General features: G+C 37.9%; 1 protein-coding gene across 4 annotated transcripts in view; it reads right to left on the reverse strand.

Moving 5' to 3' along the window:
* TRAK2 (trafficking kinesin protein 2) overlaps window positions 1-19,834 on the reverse strand; it is a 75,374-nt gene that overhangs the window by 40,617 nt on the left and 14,923 nt on the right. For 3 of the 4 annotated variants that reach the window (XM_007965848.3, XM_007965850.3, XM_038001750.2), the window contains exon 2: window positions 5,226-5,515. In XM_007965848.3, the coding sequence (XP_007964039.3) occupies window positions 5,226-5,316 (91 nt within the window). In that variant the 5' untranslated portion in view covers window positions 5,317-5,515. Of the gene's footprint in view, window positions 1-5,225; window positions 5,516-17,692; window positions 17,796-19,834 lie in introns of those variants that run through there. The other variant, XM_007965849.3, reaches the window with a different exon arrangement.

The following is a 19,834-nucleotide window of genomic DNA, read 5'->3' on the forward strand; positions in this document are numbered from 1 at the left end:
CAGTATGATCTTTAGACTCACATAGCAAAGATTAAAAACAAGCCTCAAAGGGTTAACCTTATCAGCAAATAACTTAAAGACCTGCCAAAACAAACTTTAACACTTTTCCAAGGAAGACAACAAAATCCAAACACTTAACAATGTAACATTCATAATGTTCACCAGTCCATAAAAAATTACTAGATATGCAAAAATAAATAAAATGTAATCCATAACCAGGAGGGAAATGAGTCAACAGAAACAGACCCGTAATGACAGAAATAACAGAATTAGTAAGCAGCATTTAAATACAGCTATTTTTTAATATGCTCAAAAATTTAAAAGGAAAACAGTAACTTAATGAGAAGAGAAACAGAAGATATACCCGTATTTTAAAAACTCAAATAGAACTAAAGTACAGCATCTAAAATAAAAAATTCACTAGATGAGATAAACAGATTAGATAGTCTCCAGAAGAAAAAAACAGTAAACTTGAAGATACAGCAGTAGAAATTATCTAAAATGAAGCACAGAGAAAAAAAAGATTGGGGGTAAAAAACTGAACAGAACATCAGTGGCTGTGTCATATTAAGCAGTCTGCAGTCCCAGAAGAAAAAAGAGGCAAGAACAGAAAAAATATTTGAAAAAGTACTGGCCAAATTCTTCCAAGTTTAATTAAAACAATTAAGCCAATAGTTAACAGAATTTCAACTCCCTGCAGGATAAATACAAAGAAAACCACACCAAAGTAAAATTGCTAAAAACCAGTGACAAAGAAAAAATCCTACAAGCAGAGAGATAGGAAAAAAAAAAGACACATTACATTTAAGGGAACAAAGGGTGAATGCAAACTATTCATTTCAAGATAGATGGATGACAATGGAACAGCATCATTAAAACACCAAAAAGCCAATTTAGAATCTTGTGCTAGTGAAAAATATCTTTCAAAAAAGGTGAAATAGGCCAGGTGTGGTAGCTCACTCCTGTAATCCCAGCTCTTCGGGAGGTCAAAGTGAAAGGACTGCTTGAGCCCAGGATTTCAAGACCAACTTGGCAACATAGTGAAACCCTGACTCTACATTTAAAACAATTAAAAAAATAAAAAAAAAAAAGAAAGAAAAAATTAGCTGGGTTTGATGGCGCATGCCTGTGGTCCACGCTACTCAGGAGGCTGAGATGGGAGGATCACTTGAGCCCAGGAGGTGCAGGCTGCAGTGAGCCATGATCATGTCACTGTACTCCAGCCTGGGGAACAGAATGAGATCCATTCTCAAGAAAAAAAAAAAAAAAGAAATTTTATTTCTTACACAAGCAGAAACCTAAGGCTATTCATTGCCAGCCAACCCATATCCCAGGAAATGTTAAAGTTATTCAGGCAAAAAGCATATTGGATGGGAACTTCAATCTACCAAAGAAATAACAGAATGGTAAATCTGTGGGTAATACATAAGCCTTTTATTTTCATAATTTATTTAACTCATAATTAGCAATTTAAAGCAAAAGTAATAATGTATTATGTATATGACATATGTAGATGTAAAAGGCATAATAATAATATGTAGAATGGTAGAGGGAAATGGAAGAATACTGTTTTAAGAGTGTCACTGTATTAAATACAATGTTATTTGAAGATGGGCTTTGGTAAGTTAAAAGTGCGTATTGCAACCTAGAGAAAACACTGAGAAAAATAAGAGGTATAGCTAATATGTCAACAGTAGAATTAAAATAAAAAAATAAATTTAAAAAAAGAAAATGAGAAAAAAACGGAAGATGGAACAAATAGAAAAACAGAAAATAGGAGTACAGTAGACTCAACTAAAGTGATAATTACATTAAAATTAAATGGTCCAAATACTGCAAATAGAAAGTACAGATGATCAGACTGGATTTTCTTTTTAGAAAAGACCCAACTATAAGTTATCTGTGGAGATGCCCTTTAAATGTAAAGATTTAGATTAGTTTAAAAAGTAAAAACATGAAAAATAATGTGATGCCAATTCCACACAAACTTTTTCCAAACACAGAGGAAGGCATACTTCACAACTCATTTTACAAGGCCAGTATTACCTCAATATCAAAATAAAGCAAAGACATTACAAAAAAAAAGAAAAAGAAAAAAGTACAAATCAATAATCCTTATTAATGGGACTAGGAAGGACACAGACACACACACACTCCCTAACAAAACACTAGTAAATAAAACCTGTCATATATAAAAAAGATAATATATCATAACCAAGTAGTTTTTTCCAGGAATGCAAGTCTGGTTTAAAATTCAAAACTAAACCAACAGAATTCACCACACCAATAGACAAAGGTAGAAAAACCATATGAATATTTCAACAGATGCAAAATAGCCATTTGACAAAATTCATGCTAAAAACTTTTCATCCAATTTGGAAGAGAAGGATATCTTCTCAATTTAATATACGGTATTCTTAAGAGACTTAACGGTCAAATACTGTAACTTTTCTCCTCAGACTGGAAATATGTCAAGAATGTTTATTATTACCATTTTATTCAACAATATACTGAGATCGTGTCTCATTCAATAAGGCAAGAAAAATAAATAAAAGGCATCCAGATTGAAAAAGAATATGCAAAACTGTCTCTATTTGCAGACATTATGGTGTATGTAGAAAACTCTAAGAAATCTACCAAAAAGTTACTAAAACTAGTAAGTTAAGCAAAGTTGCAGAATGCACGGTCAACATTAAAAAAACCAATTTCATTTCTTTATAGTAGTAACACACAGTAGGAGAATGAAATTAAATAAACAGTGCCATTTAAAAAATACTTAAGACTAAATTTAATAAATATGTGCAAGACTTATGCAATAAAAACTATAAAATATTGTTAAGAGAAATTAAAGAAGACCTAACTAAGTAAATGGAGAGATATATTAAGTTTATGGATTAGGAGACTCACTATTCTCAAATTATCAATTCTCTACAGAGTATATGTAATTCCATTCAAAAGTCCAGCATTCTTTTTCGAAAGAAAATGACAAGCTGGTTATTATTATTAGGGACAGGGTCTCTCATTCTGTTATTCAGGCTGGAGTGCAATGGCACAATCATAGCTCACTGCAGCCTTAATCTCCTAGGCTCAAGTTATCCTCCTGCCTCAGCTTCCCTAGTAGCTGGGACTACAGGTGCATGCCACCACGCCCAGCTAGTTGTCCAGGCTGCTCTTGAACTCCTGGGCTCAAGTGTTGACAAGCAGATTAAACAATTTATATAAAAAATGTGAAAAATCTTAAATGGCCAAAATAATTTTTGAAAAAGAGTAAAGTTGGAGAATTTGTATTATCTGATTTCAAGATTTACTATAGAATTACAGTAAATAAGACAACGTGGTATTTCTGTAAAGATAGACTTAGGGATTAAAGGAACAGGATAGAGTTCAGAAACAGAAACCATACATATATGACTAGCTGATTTTCAGTGAAATTATCAAGGTATTTCAATAAGGGTAAAGAGACCATTTTTAACAAATGGTAAAGAAACAATGAAATATCCAACTGGAAAGCAAAAAACAAAAATTTGGACCCTAATCTAATTCCGTACTCAAAAAAGTAGACTACTGACTTAAAAGTAGAGGTAAAAACTGTCAAACTTTTTCTTTTATGCGAAGATTTCTTAGGAACGACACAAAAATATGAATTATAGTAGCAAAAACTGATAAACTCCATCAAAATTTAAAATAGGTCTTCAAAAGACACCAGTTAAGAAGATGAAAAGGCAAGCCAAAGTCTAGGAGAAAATACGGTCCATTTATCTAACAAAGGACTTACATCTAGAACATGTAAAGAACACTTACAATTCAACATTTACATTTCAATAGTAAGATAAAATTTTAGTGGGCAAATGATTTGAATAAACAACTCAAAATAAAATCTAGGTATGGCTAATAAGCACATGAAAAGGTGCTCAACATCATGAGTCATCAGGAAAATATAAATTAAAATCTCAGAGATACCAGTACACACCTACTAGAATGGCTAAAATCAAAACCACTGACATTACCAAGTGTTGATGATGTACAGCAGAGGTCAGCAAACGACAGCCCACAGGCCAACTTCAGCTTGCTGCCCCTGCCTGGTTTTGTAAATCAACTTTTATTGAAACACAGTCACATTCATTTTTTCATGTACTGTCCATGGCTGCTTTTCTGCTACAATAGCAGAGATGAGTTAAGTTCCAGCTTAGCAATAAAAAGAATAAACTTCTGATACTTATCACAAGTGGATAAATCTCAAAAACATTTTGCTGTACAAAAGAAGGCAGACACAAAAGAGACACATTCAATTTATATGAAATTCTAGAACAAGCAAATTTAATTTAAAGTGGCAGAAAGCAGATTAGTGGTTGTTTGGAACCGGAGGTGAGGGGTGGGGAGATCTGTGTACAAGGGAACTTTCTCTGGGATGATAAAAACTTCTCGAACTTGTTTGTACTGGCAGTTACACTGAGGGGATATTTTTGTCAAAACTCAAACTGTACACTTAAAATGAGTGTATTTTCTTGTATCTTAATAAACATACCTCAATGAGGATAAATTAAAAAAAACTTTGGGTTTTGATGGGTTTCAGAATTCAGAATTTTTCAGATTTTTAGAAAAGTGGCACTGTACATTAACTGCATGTTATATAACATCCCCAGCTGGTTTTGCGGCAGCACCTCATATTTAAATACATAAATAAATCTTCAGCAAATATAAGTATTCAAACTAAATGAGTTAAGTCCAGAAACAGCCGAAGTCTGGTTTCGTGGGCAAATGAGTGTTTGAATAAAAGTATAGAAAAAAACTTTGAGTGCTCAGAGTTTTTTGATTTAGTCTTACAGATAAGGTGTTATGGGCCTATATGTATGTTTGTTATATGCTGTACGCCCCAAGAGTCTTGTGTGCCAGGCACTGCTGTTAGGTACCTGCAGGGTATACAAACACGGGTAACTCTGTCCTTGCCCTGTGGAGATCAGATGGATATGATGCAGCTACTACTCACCAGGTGTTCACAGGGTACAGCGGAGTCCAACATAGACAAGAAACAACATGAAAGACAGATTGCTGTTAATGTGTCAGGAGACACAGGGGATGCGAGATTAATTCAGTCTTTCCCTGAGGACATCAGACTAGAAAGGCAGGCTTGGGTTTCATCATGATAGGTCATATATGCTGGACTGAGGCATTTGCATTTTCTCCCGTAAACAACAGCACTTCAATATTTATTAAACTGGACTTACCAGTGATGCTCTCCGAGTCTCTGTGACTGCTATTCATGAGGTTTTCTTCACCTGTTGGTGATGTAAAAACTGCATTCTGGGATTGACTCATGCAGGATCCTTTCTTGCTTTGGTTGAGAAGGAAAGCTTTGGTATGAATCAGAGTAAAGGAAATCCATCAAGCCATTCAATAACGAAATGGATTTGGTCACATGGATATTTTCTTTTGGACAGATTTTCTCTGATGAGTCAAAAGACATCCGTAGCAATGAGCACTCTCATGTGATTATCATACTTTGGAGAGTCATGACCTAAAACAAAAATATATCAAGTGACTAGAACAACATGCTCTTTAACAACAGGAATCTAATTAATTGAAATATCTGTCATGAAAAATGTTTTTCTAATGATATATACAACATGGATAAATCTCAATTATGCTGGAAGAAAGTCAGACAAAAAGAGTACACAATTTATAACTTCATTTATATAAAATTCTAGAAAATGTCCACTTATCTATAGTGACAGCAGATCAGTGGCTGCCTGGAGTTAAGGGAGGAATTACTAAAGGGCAGGAGAAAAGTTTTTGGAATGATGAATATATTCATTATTTTGACTGTGGTGATGGTTTTACAAACGCATATCAAAAGTGGTTAAATTGTACACTTGAAATGTGTAATTTGATGCATGCTAATTATATTTAAACAAAGCTGTTTAATTTTTTTAAAAGATAACTGTTTAAAGTAATACACTAATAACGTATTGTAGAGTCTATAGCATAAGTAGAAGTAGAATGTTTTGCAGTAGCACGAAGGCCAGGAGTGGGGAAATGGGCATACACTGGTGTAAGGCTTTTGTATTACACATGAAATAGTAACATATGGCTTGAAGATATACTGTGATAAGTTAAAGAAGTATACTATAAACCTGAAACCAACCAATTAAAAAACTCAAGAATTACAGATAATAAACCAATGAAGAAGATGAAATGGAATAATACAAAACAGGGTTTTTTAATCCTGGAAAATTAACATTTTGGGCCAGTTATTGCTTCGTCGTGTGCATTGTAGGATCTTTTACCCACTAAGTGCCAGTGGAATCCCTTCCCCAGACCCTCTCCAGTTTTATCCAAAATGTCTCCAGACATTGCCAGATGCCCCCAGCAGGCTGGGGGGGCGGGTGCAAAAATCATCCCTGGTTGAGAACCACTGATACAACAGATGCTCAACTTCACTCATAATTAAAACAAAAATATAAACAAAAAAAAGTTCACCACTAGATTAGCAAACATCAAGTTTTACTATATTCTTTGCTGGAGATGGTATAGAGAAAGAAGCACTCTTAAACCCTGTTGATAAAAGTGCAAATTGGGGCTGCGCATGGTGACTCACGCCTGTAATCTCAGGGCCTTGGGAGGCTGAGGCGGGCGATCACTTGAGGTCAGGGGTTCCAGACCAACTTGGCCAACATGGTGAAACCTCATCTCTACTACAAATACAAAAATTAGCTGGGTGTGGTGGCAGGTGCCTGTAATCCCAGCTACTTGGGAGGCTGAAGCAGGAGAATTGCTTGAGCCTGGGAGGTGGAGGTTGCAGTGAGCCGAGATTGCGCCACTGCACTCCAGCCTGGGTGACAGAGCAAGACTCTGTCTCAAAAAAAAAAAAAAAAAAAAAGGTACAAAGGGTACAAGCTTTCAGAAGGCTATTTGGCAATGTCTACCAAACTTTTAAATGCCCACATGCTATAACTTAGCAGTTCTACCACCAGGAATTTACACAATGGATATACTCACGAAGTGTGCCAAGATGTAGGGATACGGATGCCCATACAGTATTGGTTTGGGGGGGAAAGAAAAGCACACACCACACAACTGGAACTAAACATCTATAAATAAATAGTTTAATAACAGTGGAACATACAAAGGAATGTAATGTACTAAATATATGTGCATACTTAAAAAAATCAGGAACTGTCATCAATAAAACTGTTCAATTCTACTTATTTGGTTTATATCAAGACAGTCTCTGGTTGGCAACTTGTGGCTTCCATGTATAGTTAATTCATTCTCATGTCTACTCTTCACAGGCATCATAAATACTCAGTGTTTTACAAGAGAGTTACCCTCAAGAAGTAGAAAGGAACAAAGTAAATAAAGGAGACTGAAAATGGTTACTGTGGCAGAATAGAGAAGCGCTTTGAGCAAATCCTAGGGAGGAGAGTTTCAGAGATAGAATGTGAACGGAATTAAACATTATACAAAAGTCAAAGGGAAAATTTGGTTTATTAAAAAAGGGGTAAGGGACCATAAAATCAATGATAACTTTCCTGAAACCAGTTCAGCCAAGAGACTGGATCCAAAGATAGGCTGCAAGGTGTCGGGAAGTGAGATGGTAAGAGTGGCGTTCAGTGAGTACAGACCAGGATTTCCCAACACCTAGACTTTCAGATCTCCACAGATTAGTAAAATTTCAAACATTTCTGTGGTTATTGGCATGAGTTTTCCATTTCTTACCAATTTCTATTACTTGGTAAATGATAAAACATTTTACTAAAAAAAAAAAAAGAGAGATAATAAATAGCAGTCCTTCCCAAAAAAGGAGTTTAGTAGAGATGGGGTTTAACCATGTTGGCCGAGTTGGTCTTGAACTCCTGACCTCAGGTGATCCACCCGCCTCGGCCTCCCAAAGTGCTGGGATTACAGGCGTGAGCCACTGTGCCCTACTCCAGAAAGCTTTTTTTTTTTTTTTTTTTTAAGTAATAAGTTATATATTTGTTTGTGAAGAGAGAGAGACTGAAAAGGAATACGATAAAAGCAAAGTATCTCTCATACTGGTCCACGCTAATTCTCAAACAGAACTGTGGTTCTTTTAATCATATTATTGTTCCATGAAATTTCGTGGAATCATATTCCACGAAACCAGTCTTTGGTGGCAGAAAGGTTGGGGACCTCTGTTCTAGAAAACTGCTTTGCAAATTAACTTTGGAGATTTTGTTAATGGTTTAGTCTTAATTCTTGCATACCAGAATAGAGAAAACCAAGTTGAACTAAGAACTAAGTCCATCTAAAGAGTTATGCAGGAAAAACACTGACTTCCAGGGTAATTCAGAAACCTGTCCAGCCTGCAGACTGTGCACTAGATCAAGGGTGATCTGGCAATGGTATGCTCTTCCTGGGGACTTTTTAGATCTAAATAAGCCCTTTGAACATGCCCTGCCTACATCTGAGCTCCTCAGAAAGATCAGCTTGGAGCAGTACTGAACATAGTACCGTGGATGTGGCCTGACATTAGACAAGTCTGAATTTTAACCTTATTTACTGCTTTTCTGACCTTGGGACCATTATTTAACATTTCTGAGTCTCATTCCTCATTTTCAAGGTGGGGATATTAATAACTACCCTTTATAAGAAGGGTCAGACATGAGAACTAAATAAAAATGACAAATTACTAGTTTGGTACCCAACATACAGTACACACTCAAATGCGCACTCCTGTTAGTTTCCCCCTAGCTATTAGCCCTGAGAAAAAGATGATATCTTCTGTCTAATACTACTTTTTATTATTATTATACTTTAAGTTCTAGGGTATATGTGCACAATGTGCAGCCTTGTTACATATGTATACATGAGCCATGTTGGTGTGCTGCACCCATTAACACCATTAACACGTCATTTACATTAAGTGTTTCTCCTAATGTTATCCCTCTCCCCTCCCCCACCCCATGACAGGTGCTGGTGTGTGGTGTTCCCCACCCTGTATCCAAGTGTTCTCATTGTTCAATTCCCAGCTATGAGTGAGAACATGCGGTGTTTGGTTTTCTGTCCTTGCGACAGTTTGCTCAGAATGATGGTTTCCAGCTTCATCCATGTCCCCACAGAGGACATGAACTCATCCTTTTTTAGGGCTGCATAGTATTCCATGGTGTATATGTGCCATATTTTCTTAATCCAGAAATTAAGATGGACATTTGGGTTGGTTCCAAGTCTTTGCTATTGTGAATAGTGCCACAATAAACATATGTGTGCATGTGTCTTTATAGCAGCCTGATATATAATCCTTTGGATTTATGCCCAGTAAAGGGATGGCTGGGTCAAATGGTATTTCTAGTTCTAGATCCTTGAGGAATCACCACACAGTCTTCCACAATGGTTGAACTAGTTTACAGTCCCACCAACACTGTAAAAGTGTTCCTATTTCTCCATATCCTCTCCAGCACCTGTTGTTTCCTGACTTTTTAATGATCGCCATTCTAACTGGTGTGAGATGGTATCTCATTGTGGTTTGCATTTCTCTGATGGCCAGTGATGATGAGCATTTTTTCATGTGTCTGTTGGCTGCATAAGTGTCTTCTTTTGAGAACTGTCTGTTCATATCCTTTGCCCACTTTTTGATGGGGTGGTTTGATTTTTTCTTGTAAATTTGTTTAAGTTCTTTGTGGATTCTGGATATTAGCCCTTTGTCAGATGAGTAGATTGCAAAAATTTTCTCCCATTCAGTAGGTTGCCTGTTCACTCTGATGGTAGTTTCTTTTGCTGTGCAGAAGCTCTTTAGTTTAATTAGATCCCATTTGTCTATTTTGGCTTTTGTTGCCATTGCTTTTGGTATTTTAGTCCTGAGGTCCTTGCCCATGCCTATGTCCTGAATAGTATTACCTAGGTTTTTTTCTAGGGGTTTTATGGTTTTAGGTCTAACATTTAAGTCTTTAATCCATCTTGAATTAATTTTTGTATAAGATGTAAGGAAGGGATCCAACTTTAGCTTTCTACATATGGCTAGCCAGTTTTCCCAGCACCATTTATTAACTAGGGAATCCTTTCCCCATTTCTTGTTCTTGCCAGGTTTGTCAAAGATCAGATGGTTGTAGATGTGTGGTATTATTTCTGAGGGCTCTGTTCTGTTTCATTGGTCTATATCTCTGTTTTGGTACCAGTACCATGCTGTTTTGGTTACTGTAGCCTTATGTATAGTTTGAAGACAGGTAGCGTGATGCCTCCAGCTTTGTTATTTTGGCTTAGGATTATCTTGGCAATGTGGGCTCTTTTTTGGTTCCATATGAACTTTAAAGTAGTTTTTTCCAATTCTGTGAAGAAAGTCATTGGTAGCTTGATGGGGATGGCACTGAATCTATAAATTACCTTGGGCAGTATGGCCATTTTCACATTATTGATTCTTCCTATCCATGAGCATGGAATGTTTTTCCATTTGTGTCCTCTTTTATTTCATTGAGCAGTGATTTGCAGTTCTCCTTGAAGAGGTCCTTCACATCCCTTGTAAGTTGGATTCCTAGGTATTTTATTCTCTTTGAAGCAATTGTGAATGGGAGTTCACTAATGATTTGGCTGTCTGTTATTGGTGTATAGGAATGCTTGTGATTTTTGCACATTGATTTTGTATCCTGAGACTTTGCTGAAGTTGCTTATCAGCTTAAGATTTTGAATTGAGACAATGGGGTTTTCTAAATATGCAATCATGTCATCTGCAAAGAGGGACAGTTTGACTTCCTCTTTTCCTAATTGAATACCCTTTATTTATTTCTCCTGTCTGATTGCCCTGGCCAGAACTTCCAACACTATGTTGAATAGGAGTGGTGAGAGAGGACATCCCTGTCTTATGCCAGTTTTCAAAGGGAATGCATCCAGTTTTCGCTCATTCAGTAGGATATTGCCTGTGTGTTTGTCATAAATAGCTCTTACTATTTTGAGATACATCCCATCAATACGTAGTTTATTGAGAGTTTTTAGCAAGAGGGGCTGTTGAATTTTGTCAAAGGCCTTTTCTGCATATATTGAGATAATCATGTGGTTTTTGTCTTTGGTTCTGTTTATATGATGGATTACGCTTATTGATTTGCATATCAATAAGTTGAACCGGCCTTGCATCCCAGGGATGAAGTCCACTTGATCATGGTGGATAAGCTTTTTGATGTGCTGCTGGATTCGGTTTGCCAGTATTTTTTTGAGGATTTTTGCATCAATGTTCATCAGGGGTATTGGTCTAAAATTCTCTTTTATTGTTGTGTCTCTGCCAGGCTTTGGTATCAGAATGATGCTGGCCTCGTAAAAAGAGTTAGGGAAGATTCTCTTTTTCTGTTGATTGGAATAGTTTCAGAAGGAATGGTACCAGCTCCTCTTTGTACCTCTGGTAGAATCTGGCTCTGAATCCATCTGGTCCTGGACTTTTTTTGGTTGGTACGCTATTAATTATTGCCTCAATTTCAGAGCCTGTTATTGGTCTATTCAGGGATTCAGCTTCTTCCTGGTTTAGTCTTGGCAGGGTGTATGTGTCCAGGAATTTATCTATTTTTTCTGGATTTTCTGGTTTATTTGCATAGAGGTGTTTATAGTATTCTCTGATGGTAGTTTGTATTTCTGTGGGGTCGGTGGTGATATCCCCTTTATCATTTTTTATTGTATTTATTTGATTCTTCTCTCTTTTCTTCTTTATCAGTCTTGCTAGCAGTCTATTTTGTTGATCTTTTTAAAAAACTAGCTCCTGGATTCATTGATTTTTTGAAGGGTTTTTGGTGTCTCTATCTCCTTCAGTTCTGCTCTGATCTTGGTTATTTCTTGCCTTCTGCTAGCTTTAGAATGTGTTTGCTCTTGCTTCTCTAGTTCTTTTAATTGTGATGTTAGGGTGTCAATTTTAGATCTTTCCTGCTTTCTCTTGTGGGATTTAGTGCCATAAATTTCCCTCTACACACTGCTTTAAATGTGTCCCAGAGATTCTGGTCTGTTGTGTCTTTGTTCTCATTGGTTTCAAAGAACATCTTTATTTCCGCCTTCATTTTGTTATTTACCCAGTAGTCATTCAGGAACAGGTTGTTCAGTTTCCATGTAGTTGTGTGGTTCTGAGTGACTTTCTTAAGCCTGAGTTCTAATTTGATTGCATTGTGGTCTGAGAGACAGTTAGTTATAGTTTCTGTTTTCTTGTTTGTTTTGAGACGGAGTCTCACTCTGTCACCCAGCCTGGAGTGCAGTGGTGCGATCTCCAATCACCGCAAGCTCCGCCTCCTGGGTTCATGTCATTCTCCTGCCTCAGCCTCCCGAGTAGCTGGGACTACAGCCGTCCACCACCACACCTGGGTAATTTTTTTTACTTTTAGTAGAGATGGGGGGGGTTCACCATGTTAGCCAGGATGGTCTTGATCTCCGGACCTCGTGATCCATCTGCCTCGGCCTCCCAAAGTGCTGGGATTATGGGTGTGAGCCTCCACACCTGGCCTAGTTTCTGTTTTTTTTACATTTGCTGAGGACTGCTTTACTTCCAACTATGTGGTCAATTTTTGAATAAGTGCGATGTGGTGCTGAGAAGAATAAATATTCTGTTGATTTAGGGTGGAGAGTTTTGTAGATGTCTATTAGGTCTGCTTGGTGCAGAGCTGAAATCAGGTCCTGGATATACTTGTTAACTTTCTGTCTTGTTGATCTGTCTGTTGTTGACAGCAGGGTCTTAAAGTCTCCCATTATTATTGTGTGGGAGTCTAAATCTCTTTGTAGGTCTCTAAGGACTTGCTTTATGAATCTGGGTGCTCCTGTATTAGGTGCATATATACTTAGGATAGTTAGCTCTTCTTGTTGAATTGATCCCTTTACCATTATGTAATGGCCTTCTTTGTCTCTTTTGTTCTTTGTTGGTTTAAAGTCTGTTTTATCAGAGACTAGATTGCAACCCCTGCTTTTTTTTGTTTTCCATTTGCTTGGTAGATCTTCCTCCATCCCTTTATTTTGAGCCTATGTGTGTCTCTGCACGTGAGATGGGTCTCCCGAACACAACAGACTGATAGGTCTTGACTCTTTATCCAATTTGCCAGTCTGTCTTTTAATTGGAGCATTTAGCTCATTTATATTTAAGGTTAATATTGTTATGTGTGAATTTGATCCTTTCATTATGATGTTAGCTAGTTTCTTTGCTTGTTAGTTGGTGCAGTTTCTTCCTAGCATCAATGGTCTTTACAATTTGGCATGTTTTTGCAGTGGCTGGTACCAGTTGTTCCTTTCCATGTTTAGTGCTTCCTTCAGGAGTTCTTGTAAGGCAGGCCTGGTGGTGACAAAATCTCTCAGCATTTGCTTGTCTGTAAACGATTTTATTTCTCCTTCAATTATGAAACTGAGTTTGGCTAGATATGAAATGTTGGGTTTAAAATTATTTTTCTTAAGAATGTTGAATATTGGCCCCCAGTCTCTTCTGGCTTGTAGAGTTTCTGCTGAGAGATCCGCTTTTAGTCTGTTGGGCTTCCCTTTGTGGGTAACCTGACCTTTCTCTCTGGCTGCCCTTAACATTTTTTCCTTCATTTCAACTTTGGTGAATCTGACAATTATGTGTCTTGGAGTTGCTCTTCTTGAGGAGTATCTTTGTGGCGTTCTCTGTATTTCCCGGATTTGAATGCTGGCCTGCCTTGCTAGGTTGGGGAAGTTCTCCTGGATAATATCCTGAAGAGTGTTTTCCAACTTGGTTCCATTTTCCGCATCACTTTCAGGTACACCAATTAGACGTAGATTTGGTCTTTTCACATAGTCCCATATTTTCTGGAGGCTTTGTTCATTTCTTTTTACTGTTTTTTCTCTAAACTTCTCTTCTTGCTTAATTTCATTCATTTGATCTTCAATCAGTGATACCCTTTCTTCCACTTGATCGAATTGGCTACTGAAGCTTGTGCATGTGTCACATAGTTTTCATGCCATGGTTTTCAGCTCCATCAGGTCATTCAAGGTTTTCTCTATGCTGTTTATTCTAGTTAGCCATTTGTCTAATCTTTTTTCAAGGTTTTTAGCTTCTTTTCAATGGTTCAAATATCTTCCTTTAGCTCAGAGAAGTTTGTTATCACTGATCTTCTGAGGCCTACTTCTGTCAACTTGTCAGTCATTCTCCATCCAGCTTTGTTCTGTTGCTGGCAAGGAGCTGCGTTCCTTTGGAGGAGAAGAGGTGCTGTGATTTTTGGAATTTTCAGCTTTTCTGCTCTGGTTTCTCCCCATCTTTGTGGTTTTATCTACCTTTGGTCTTTGATGATGGTTAACTAGAGATGGGGTTTTGGTGTGGATGACCTCTATGTTTGTTAGTTTTCCTTCTAACAGTCAGGACCCTCAGCTGCAGGTCTGTTGGAGTTTGCTGGAGGTCCACTCCAGACCCTATTTGCCTGGGTATCACCAGCAGAGGCTGCAGAACAGCAAATATTGCAGAACAGTAAATGTTGCTGCCTGATCCTTCTTCTGGAAGCTTTGTCTCAGAGGGGCACCTGGCTGTATGAGGTGTCAGTCAGTCTCTACCAGGAGGTGTCTCCCAGTTAGGCTACTCAGGGGTCAGGGATCCACTTGAGGAGGCAGTCTGTCTGTTCTCAGATCTCAAAGTCCATGCTGGGAGAACCACTATTCTCTTCAAAGCTGTCGGACAGGGACGTTTAAGTCTGCAGAAGTTTCTGCTGCCTTTTGTTCAGCTATGCCCTGCCCCCAGAGGTGGAGTCTGCAGAGGCAGGCAGGCCTCCTTGAGCTGCGGTGGGATCCACCCAGTTTGAGCTTCTGGGCTGCTTTGCTTACCTATTCAAGCCTCAGCAATGGCGGACGCCCCTCCCCAAGCCTTGCTGCCACCTTGCAGTTCGATCTTGGACCGCTGTGGTAGCAGTGAGCAAGGCTCCGTGGGCGTGGGACCCTCTGAGCCAGGCGCGGGATATAATGTCCTGGTGTGCCCTTTGCTAAGAGTGTTGGAAAAGGGCAGTATTAGGGTGGGAGTTTCCCAATTTTCCAAGTACCGTCTGTCACAGCTTCCCTTGGCTAGGAAACGGAATTCCTCAACCCCTTGCACTTCCCAGGTGAGGTGATGCCCCGCCCTGCTTTGGCTCACCCTCCGTGGGCTGCACCCACGGTCCAACAAGCCTTAGTGAGATGAACCTGGTACCTCAGTTGGAAATGCAGAAATCACCTCTCTTCTGCATCGCTCATGCTGGGAGCTATAGACCGGAGCTGTTCCTATTTGGCCATTTTGGAACCCCTCCCTGTCTAATATTTCTTAAATTTCTGGCTCAACAGCCAACTGTGTATCCAGAATGACTACCATATTTGAGTATGGAGTAGATGTAGACTGAAGATTATCTCTGAGTAATCTTCACATAGAAGGACATAAAGCCTAAGAAACTATGCTCCTGCTAATAAAGTTTCAAGTGCCATAAAGCTGGGATTATCAAGAGTGATGATTACTAAAGCTCATTCCTTCATGGGTCTGAGGAAGGTTTGCTAATAACAAAAATGTCTTAACTATACCTAGCATCTTTCTCCATAGCAGTGTGGCTACCCATTTCCTGTTGGTGCTACAACAAATTACCACAAACTTAGTGGCTTAAAACATCAATTTATGATCTTACAGTACTGGAGGTCAGAAAAATGAAAAGGTTTCAATGGACCAAAACCAAGGTGTTAGAAAGTTTATGACCCCTCCCTCTGGAGGCTCTAGGGAAAAATCATTCCCTTGCCTTTTCTAGCTTTTAGAGTTGTATTACTTGGCTCAGGGTCTCTTCTACCATCTTCTATGCCAGCAGCATAGCATCTTCAAGTCTCTCTCTGTTCTACTATCACACTGTCTTCTTCTGCTGTCAAGTCTCCTTTGCCTCACTCCTATAAGGACACCTGTGATGACATTTAAGGTCAAACTGGATAATCCAGCATAATCTTCCATCTCAAGATCCTTAATGTAGCCATATCTGCAAAGTCCTTTTGGTATATAAGGTAATATTCACAGGATCCAGGGGATCAAGATCTGGATATCTTTGAGGGCCAGTATTAAGCCTACTTCAGTGGTTAAGAATGTGGATTCTGGAACTAGAGTGCCTAAATTTGAACTCCAGCACCATCACTTACTGGTTGGGTAACCTTGGACAAATTACTTGACCTCAGTTTTTCATCTGTTAAGTGGGCCTAATAACAGGATCTACTTTATGGGGATTAAGTGAATTATGAGAGGATAATAGTAGCAGCTACCTCAGAGGGTTATTGAGAAATAACACAAGTTAATACACGTAAAGGTCTTAGAATAATGTATTAGAATATAGTAAATGCTATGCAAGTACTGGTTATTATTAATATTTCTATCACCAAAGTACGATTTTATAGTAATAATTATTATTGTTATTGCACCTTAACACCATGTTGGGCACAATCTAAGGCCTACTCTCAATTGCTTGATAGCATCTTCTTTCAACCTGAGAAAGAATTTACTTCCTGCTTTCTGATGAGTGACATTAGCTTAGTGTGATTAATCATTCTCTTCCTGTCTCTCGGATGCATGAATAAACCAAAAGCTTATACAGAGTCCTAAATGCAGTAGAAACTAAACTTTGGCAAACACAAATGACGCATTTTCAGTTCCTTTCCTAATCTGTGCACACGTATTCTGTGCACTTTTTTCAGGGCCATCTACTTTCTTTGCCGGATCTTTATTCAGTCTTTTTAGGAATAACTTCACTGCTTTTCTTTATAAAACAACCAATCAGGCATGTATTATTTAACAAGAAGCCAGCCTTTGTAATCCATGCACATTAAGAAGAACATAAAGCAAAATAACCAAGTAACTTATTTTAAGAAGCATGAGACTTAAAAAGAACAACCAAAACATGTCATTGACATAAATATTGCTGGCAGGACACAACATGGCTAATGACTTAGATAGTTTAGCCCAGCCATGGGACTAATTGGTCAACAGTGAATGCCTAAATATAGGCCTTGTGCCTAAAAAATATCTCACTACTTCCTTAAAATAGGATACTCTGGCCAAAACAGCCTTATTGAGAAGGCTAAAACAACTCTGGGAAAGTTCACCTCTGCTGGGCGTAGAGCCTGGGATTGCAAAAAATGCAATTATTTAGTGAAACATTTACACTGGAAATATATTCAAAATTTTTATTTTATAAGCAATGATTTGGGGATTAATTAAAAAACATGTGGGCTGCTGAAATGCATGCAGGAACAGTGCCAATCACCAATTCAGCAATAGTTCTCTTAGGCAGTAGCAACCTAATCCAGACAAAAGATAAGCTAATTTTAAAAATGGTAATTTACCATGTCCTTATATAAAATAATATATTTTTGACAAAGACAGAGACTCACTAATTTTAATGTATCTGGCTACACTACAGATAAAGTTTACAAAAAAACCACAGTAATTTAAAAACCAGATATTAAACCACTTAAAGACTCTATCATGGCTTCAGTGCTAAGAGCTGAAAAAAAAGGCGGGAGGAGCACCACCAGCAAAACCCAGCCTGGACCGTGAGCAGCAGACCTCAGGAAGGCAGAGGCCACATATCACTATCCAGCTGCACCGATGCCATGGGAAAGCTACACTGGCTACATTCAGCACAGCCGTTCTATCAGCAATTGTAAAGTTCACCCTGAGGAAATAGGATTTGTGACCAGCAAATATTTTGTCCCTCTTTTTAATTGTCATTTGACTTAAAGATAAGTAGGGTGTTCAGAATATGAAATATATGGAGGTCGCTCTACTTACAAACAGGCTGAATTCCAAAAGGCTGTTAAATCCATTAGTTTAAATGTCCAAAACCATGTGTGAGATTTAGTTTTATGGGGTCAGTATTTCCTCCTAGCTGAATATTTTGGGCATTTAAAAAACTGCCCTGTTTGTTTATAATGAATATCTGCTGAGGCAGGCAACCCCTCCCTGACACAATCTTCACCAACAGGAGAAGGGAGGTAACCTCTGGCAGCTAAGGAATCCCTATCAGAGCTTCACCTGCAGATTAGAAAAGGCCTTGAACCCATGGTGCCAGCTGTGGTTTTTGATAAGTTTCCACAGCAGCACTTTAATTCACCTTGCTTAAAGTTCTTGAACTCCTAACCTTCACCTTTGACTAAACAGGCATTCCACTTTAACCATAATCCTCTGCCAAAACCATTTCAGTCAGTCACATGTCTTCACCTCTGGCTGACTGTCAACTGCATGGGTACATCTTTTGTCACACATCATGGACTGTCCTTCATAATCATTCTTATCTTCCAATGATATATCTAATCAGTGTAAGTTTTTCACTTTCAAATTTTTACACAATTTCTACTTTTGTGCCCATTAATCTATCACTAGCATTGCTTTCAGGGACAAAAATGGGATTTGTAATACAGAATACCTCAAAACAATGCACACATACAACAAACATGCTATAAATAATAATAATGGCCGAGTTGAAAATATTCCTCTTTTGGTGATCAGCACAGCTAAATCCCTTGCTCTGGAGTATACTTTGTCCCTATCCATAAAGTTCGTAAGTTACAAGTTTTAAGCAGAAGAGTTTCAAAGGATTTATGAGAAAGTTAATCTACCATGCAAAGACTTTCTGTCCTATAGATTTATACCCCAAAATCATAATATTTTTGGATTATAGAATAAAAGAACACCAAACTCTTAAAGAAATTGCATAAGCAACTGAATAAGCAATATCAACATGTTTTCAAACTATACTTCTGGACAGGAATTCTATCTTTTGCTTGATATCGCAGAGTGACATTATCAAAGGACATAGGAGATATATAAAAATGCTTAATACAGCATTGGTTAATATTTATACATCCCTAGTTTTATGCTTTGTCCCATCATCCATTTGTTTTCAAATTCATTGTTTCTATGAAAGGTCATGATTGGCTTAGAAATCTAAATAACAAAGCAAATTATTATTTGCCAGTCAAAAATAATTTAGCAATGGTCATATGTAGTTTAGTCAAAGGAAATAAGATAGCTCAATAACACTAAAAGGAAACCTCAAACAGGTAGACTTCAGTCTCACATTTCATAACACATTCTTGATTTCTTTCTTTTTTTTAAATTTGAGACAGGGTCTTACTCTGTTGCCCAGGTTGGAGTGCAGTGGCATGATCTCCGCTCACTGCAACACTCGCCTCCTGGGTTCAACGGATCCTCCCACCTCAGCCTTCCAAGTAGCCTGGACTACAGGCACCTGCCACCATGCTCAGCTAATTTTTGTATGTCTTTGTTGAGATGGGGTTATACCATGTTGTCCAGGCTGATCTCAAACTCCTAAACTCAAGTGATCTGCCTGCCTTGGTCTCCCAAAATGCTGGGTTTACAGGCATGAGCTACCATGCCTGGCCTTAATTTATTTCTTTAAAAGAAAGAGCAACTTGACATAAACTCTACCTGAAATTCTGCAGTCTCTTAAGTGAGCAATATCTTCTCTCTGCCCTTTGGCATAAAAGCTACTCAATGCTATATAATAATATTCAAATCTAACATTGCAAAAGCCTTTTCAAGATAGGTTTTCTTATAACTTTTCAAGAATGGAGACTGAGTTTAGTAGGCATTATTCAAATATTTGAAAGTTAGATTAATGGAGAAAATAAGTGTTACTTAAAGGGTTATTATTACCAAATCATACCTAACAAAGTACACATTTTATTATCTTAACATCTGACAACAGTGCTTCTTATAGGAAAGAAATACTTTTTGTTTGGGAAAAGACTTGGAAAAGTCTCTTAAGGTAGAAGGTAAGGTTTCATAGCATCAAAAAGAAGGCTAAAAACTGCTCTGCACAAGACAGGGAAATAACTTTTTTCTTCTCCTAAAAGGGAGAGGGAAGAGCGAGAGGTCTCATGGAGATGGCAGGAGCTCAGAGAGAAGATC

Source organism: Chlorocebus sabaeus, chromosome 10 (genome assembly GCF_047675955.1).
Source record: "Chlorocebus sabaeus isolate Y175 chromosome 10, mChlSab1.0.hap1, whole genome shotgun sequence".
Lineage (NCBI taxonomy): Eukaryota > Metazoa > Chordata > Mammalia > Primates > Cercopithecidae > Chlorocebus > Chlorocebus sabaeus.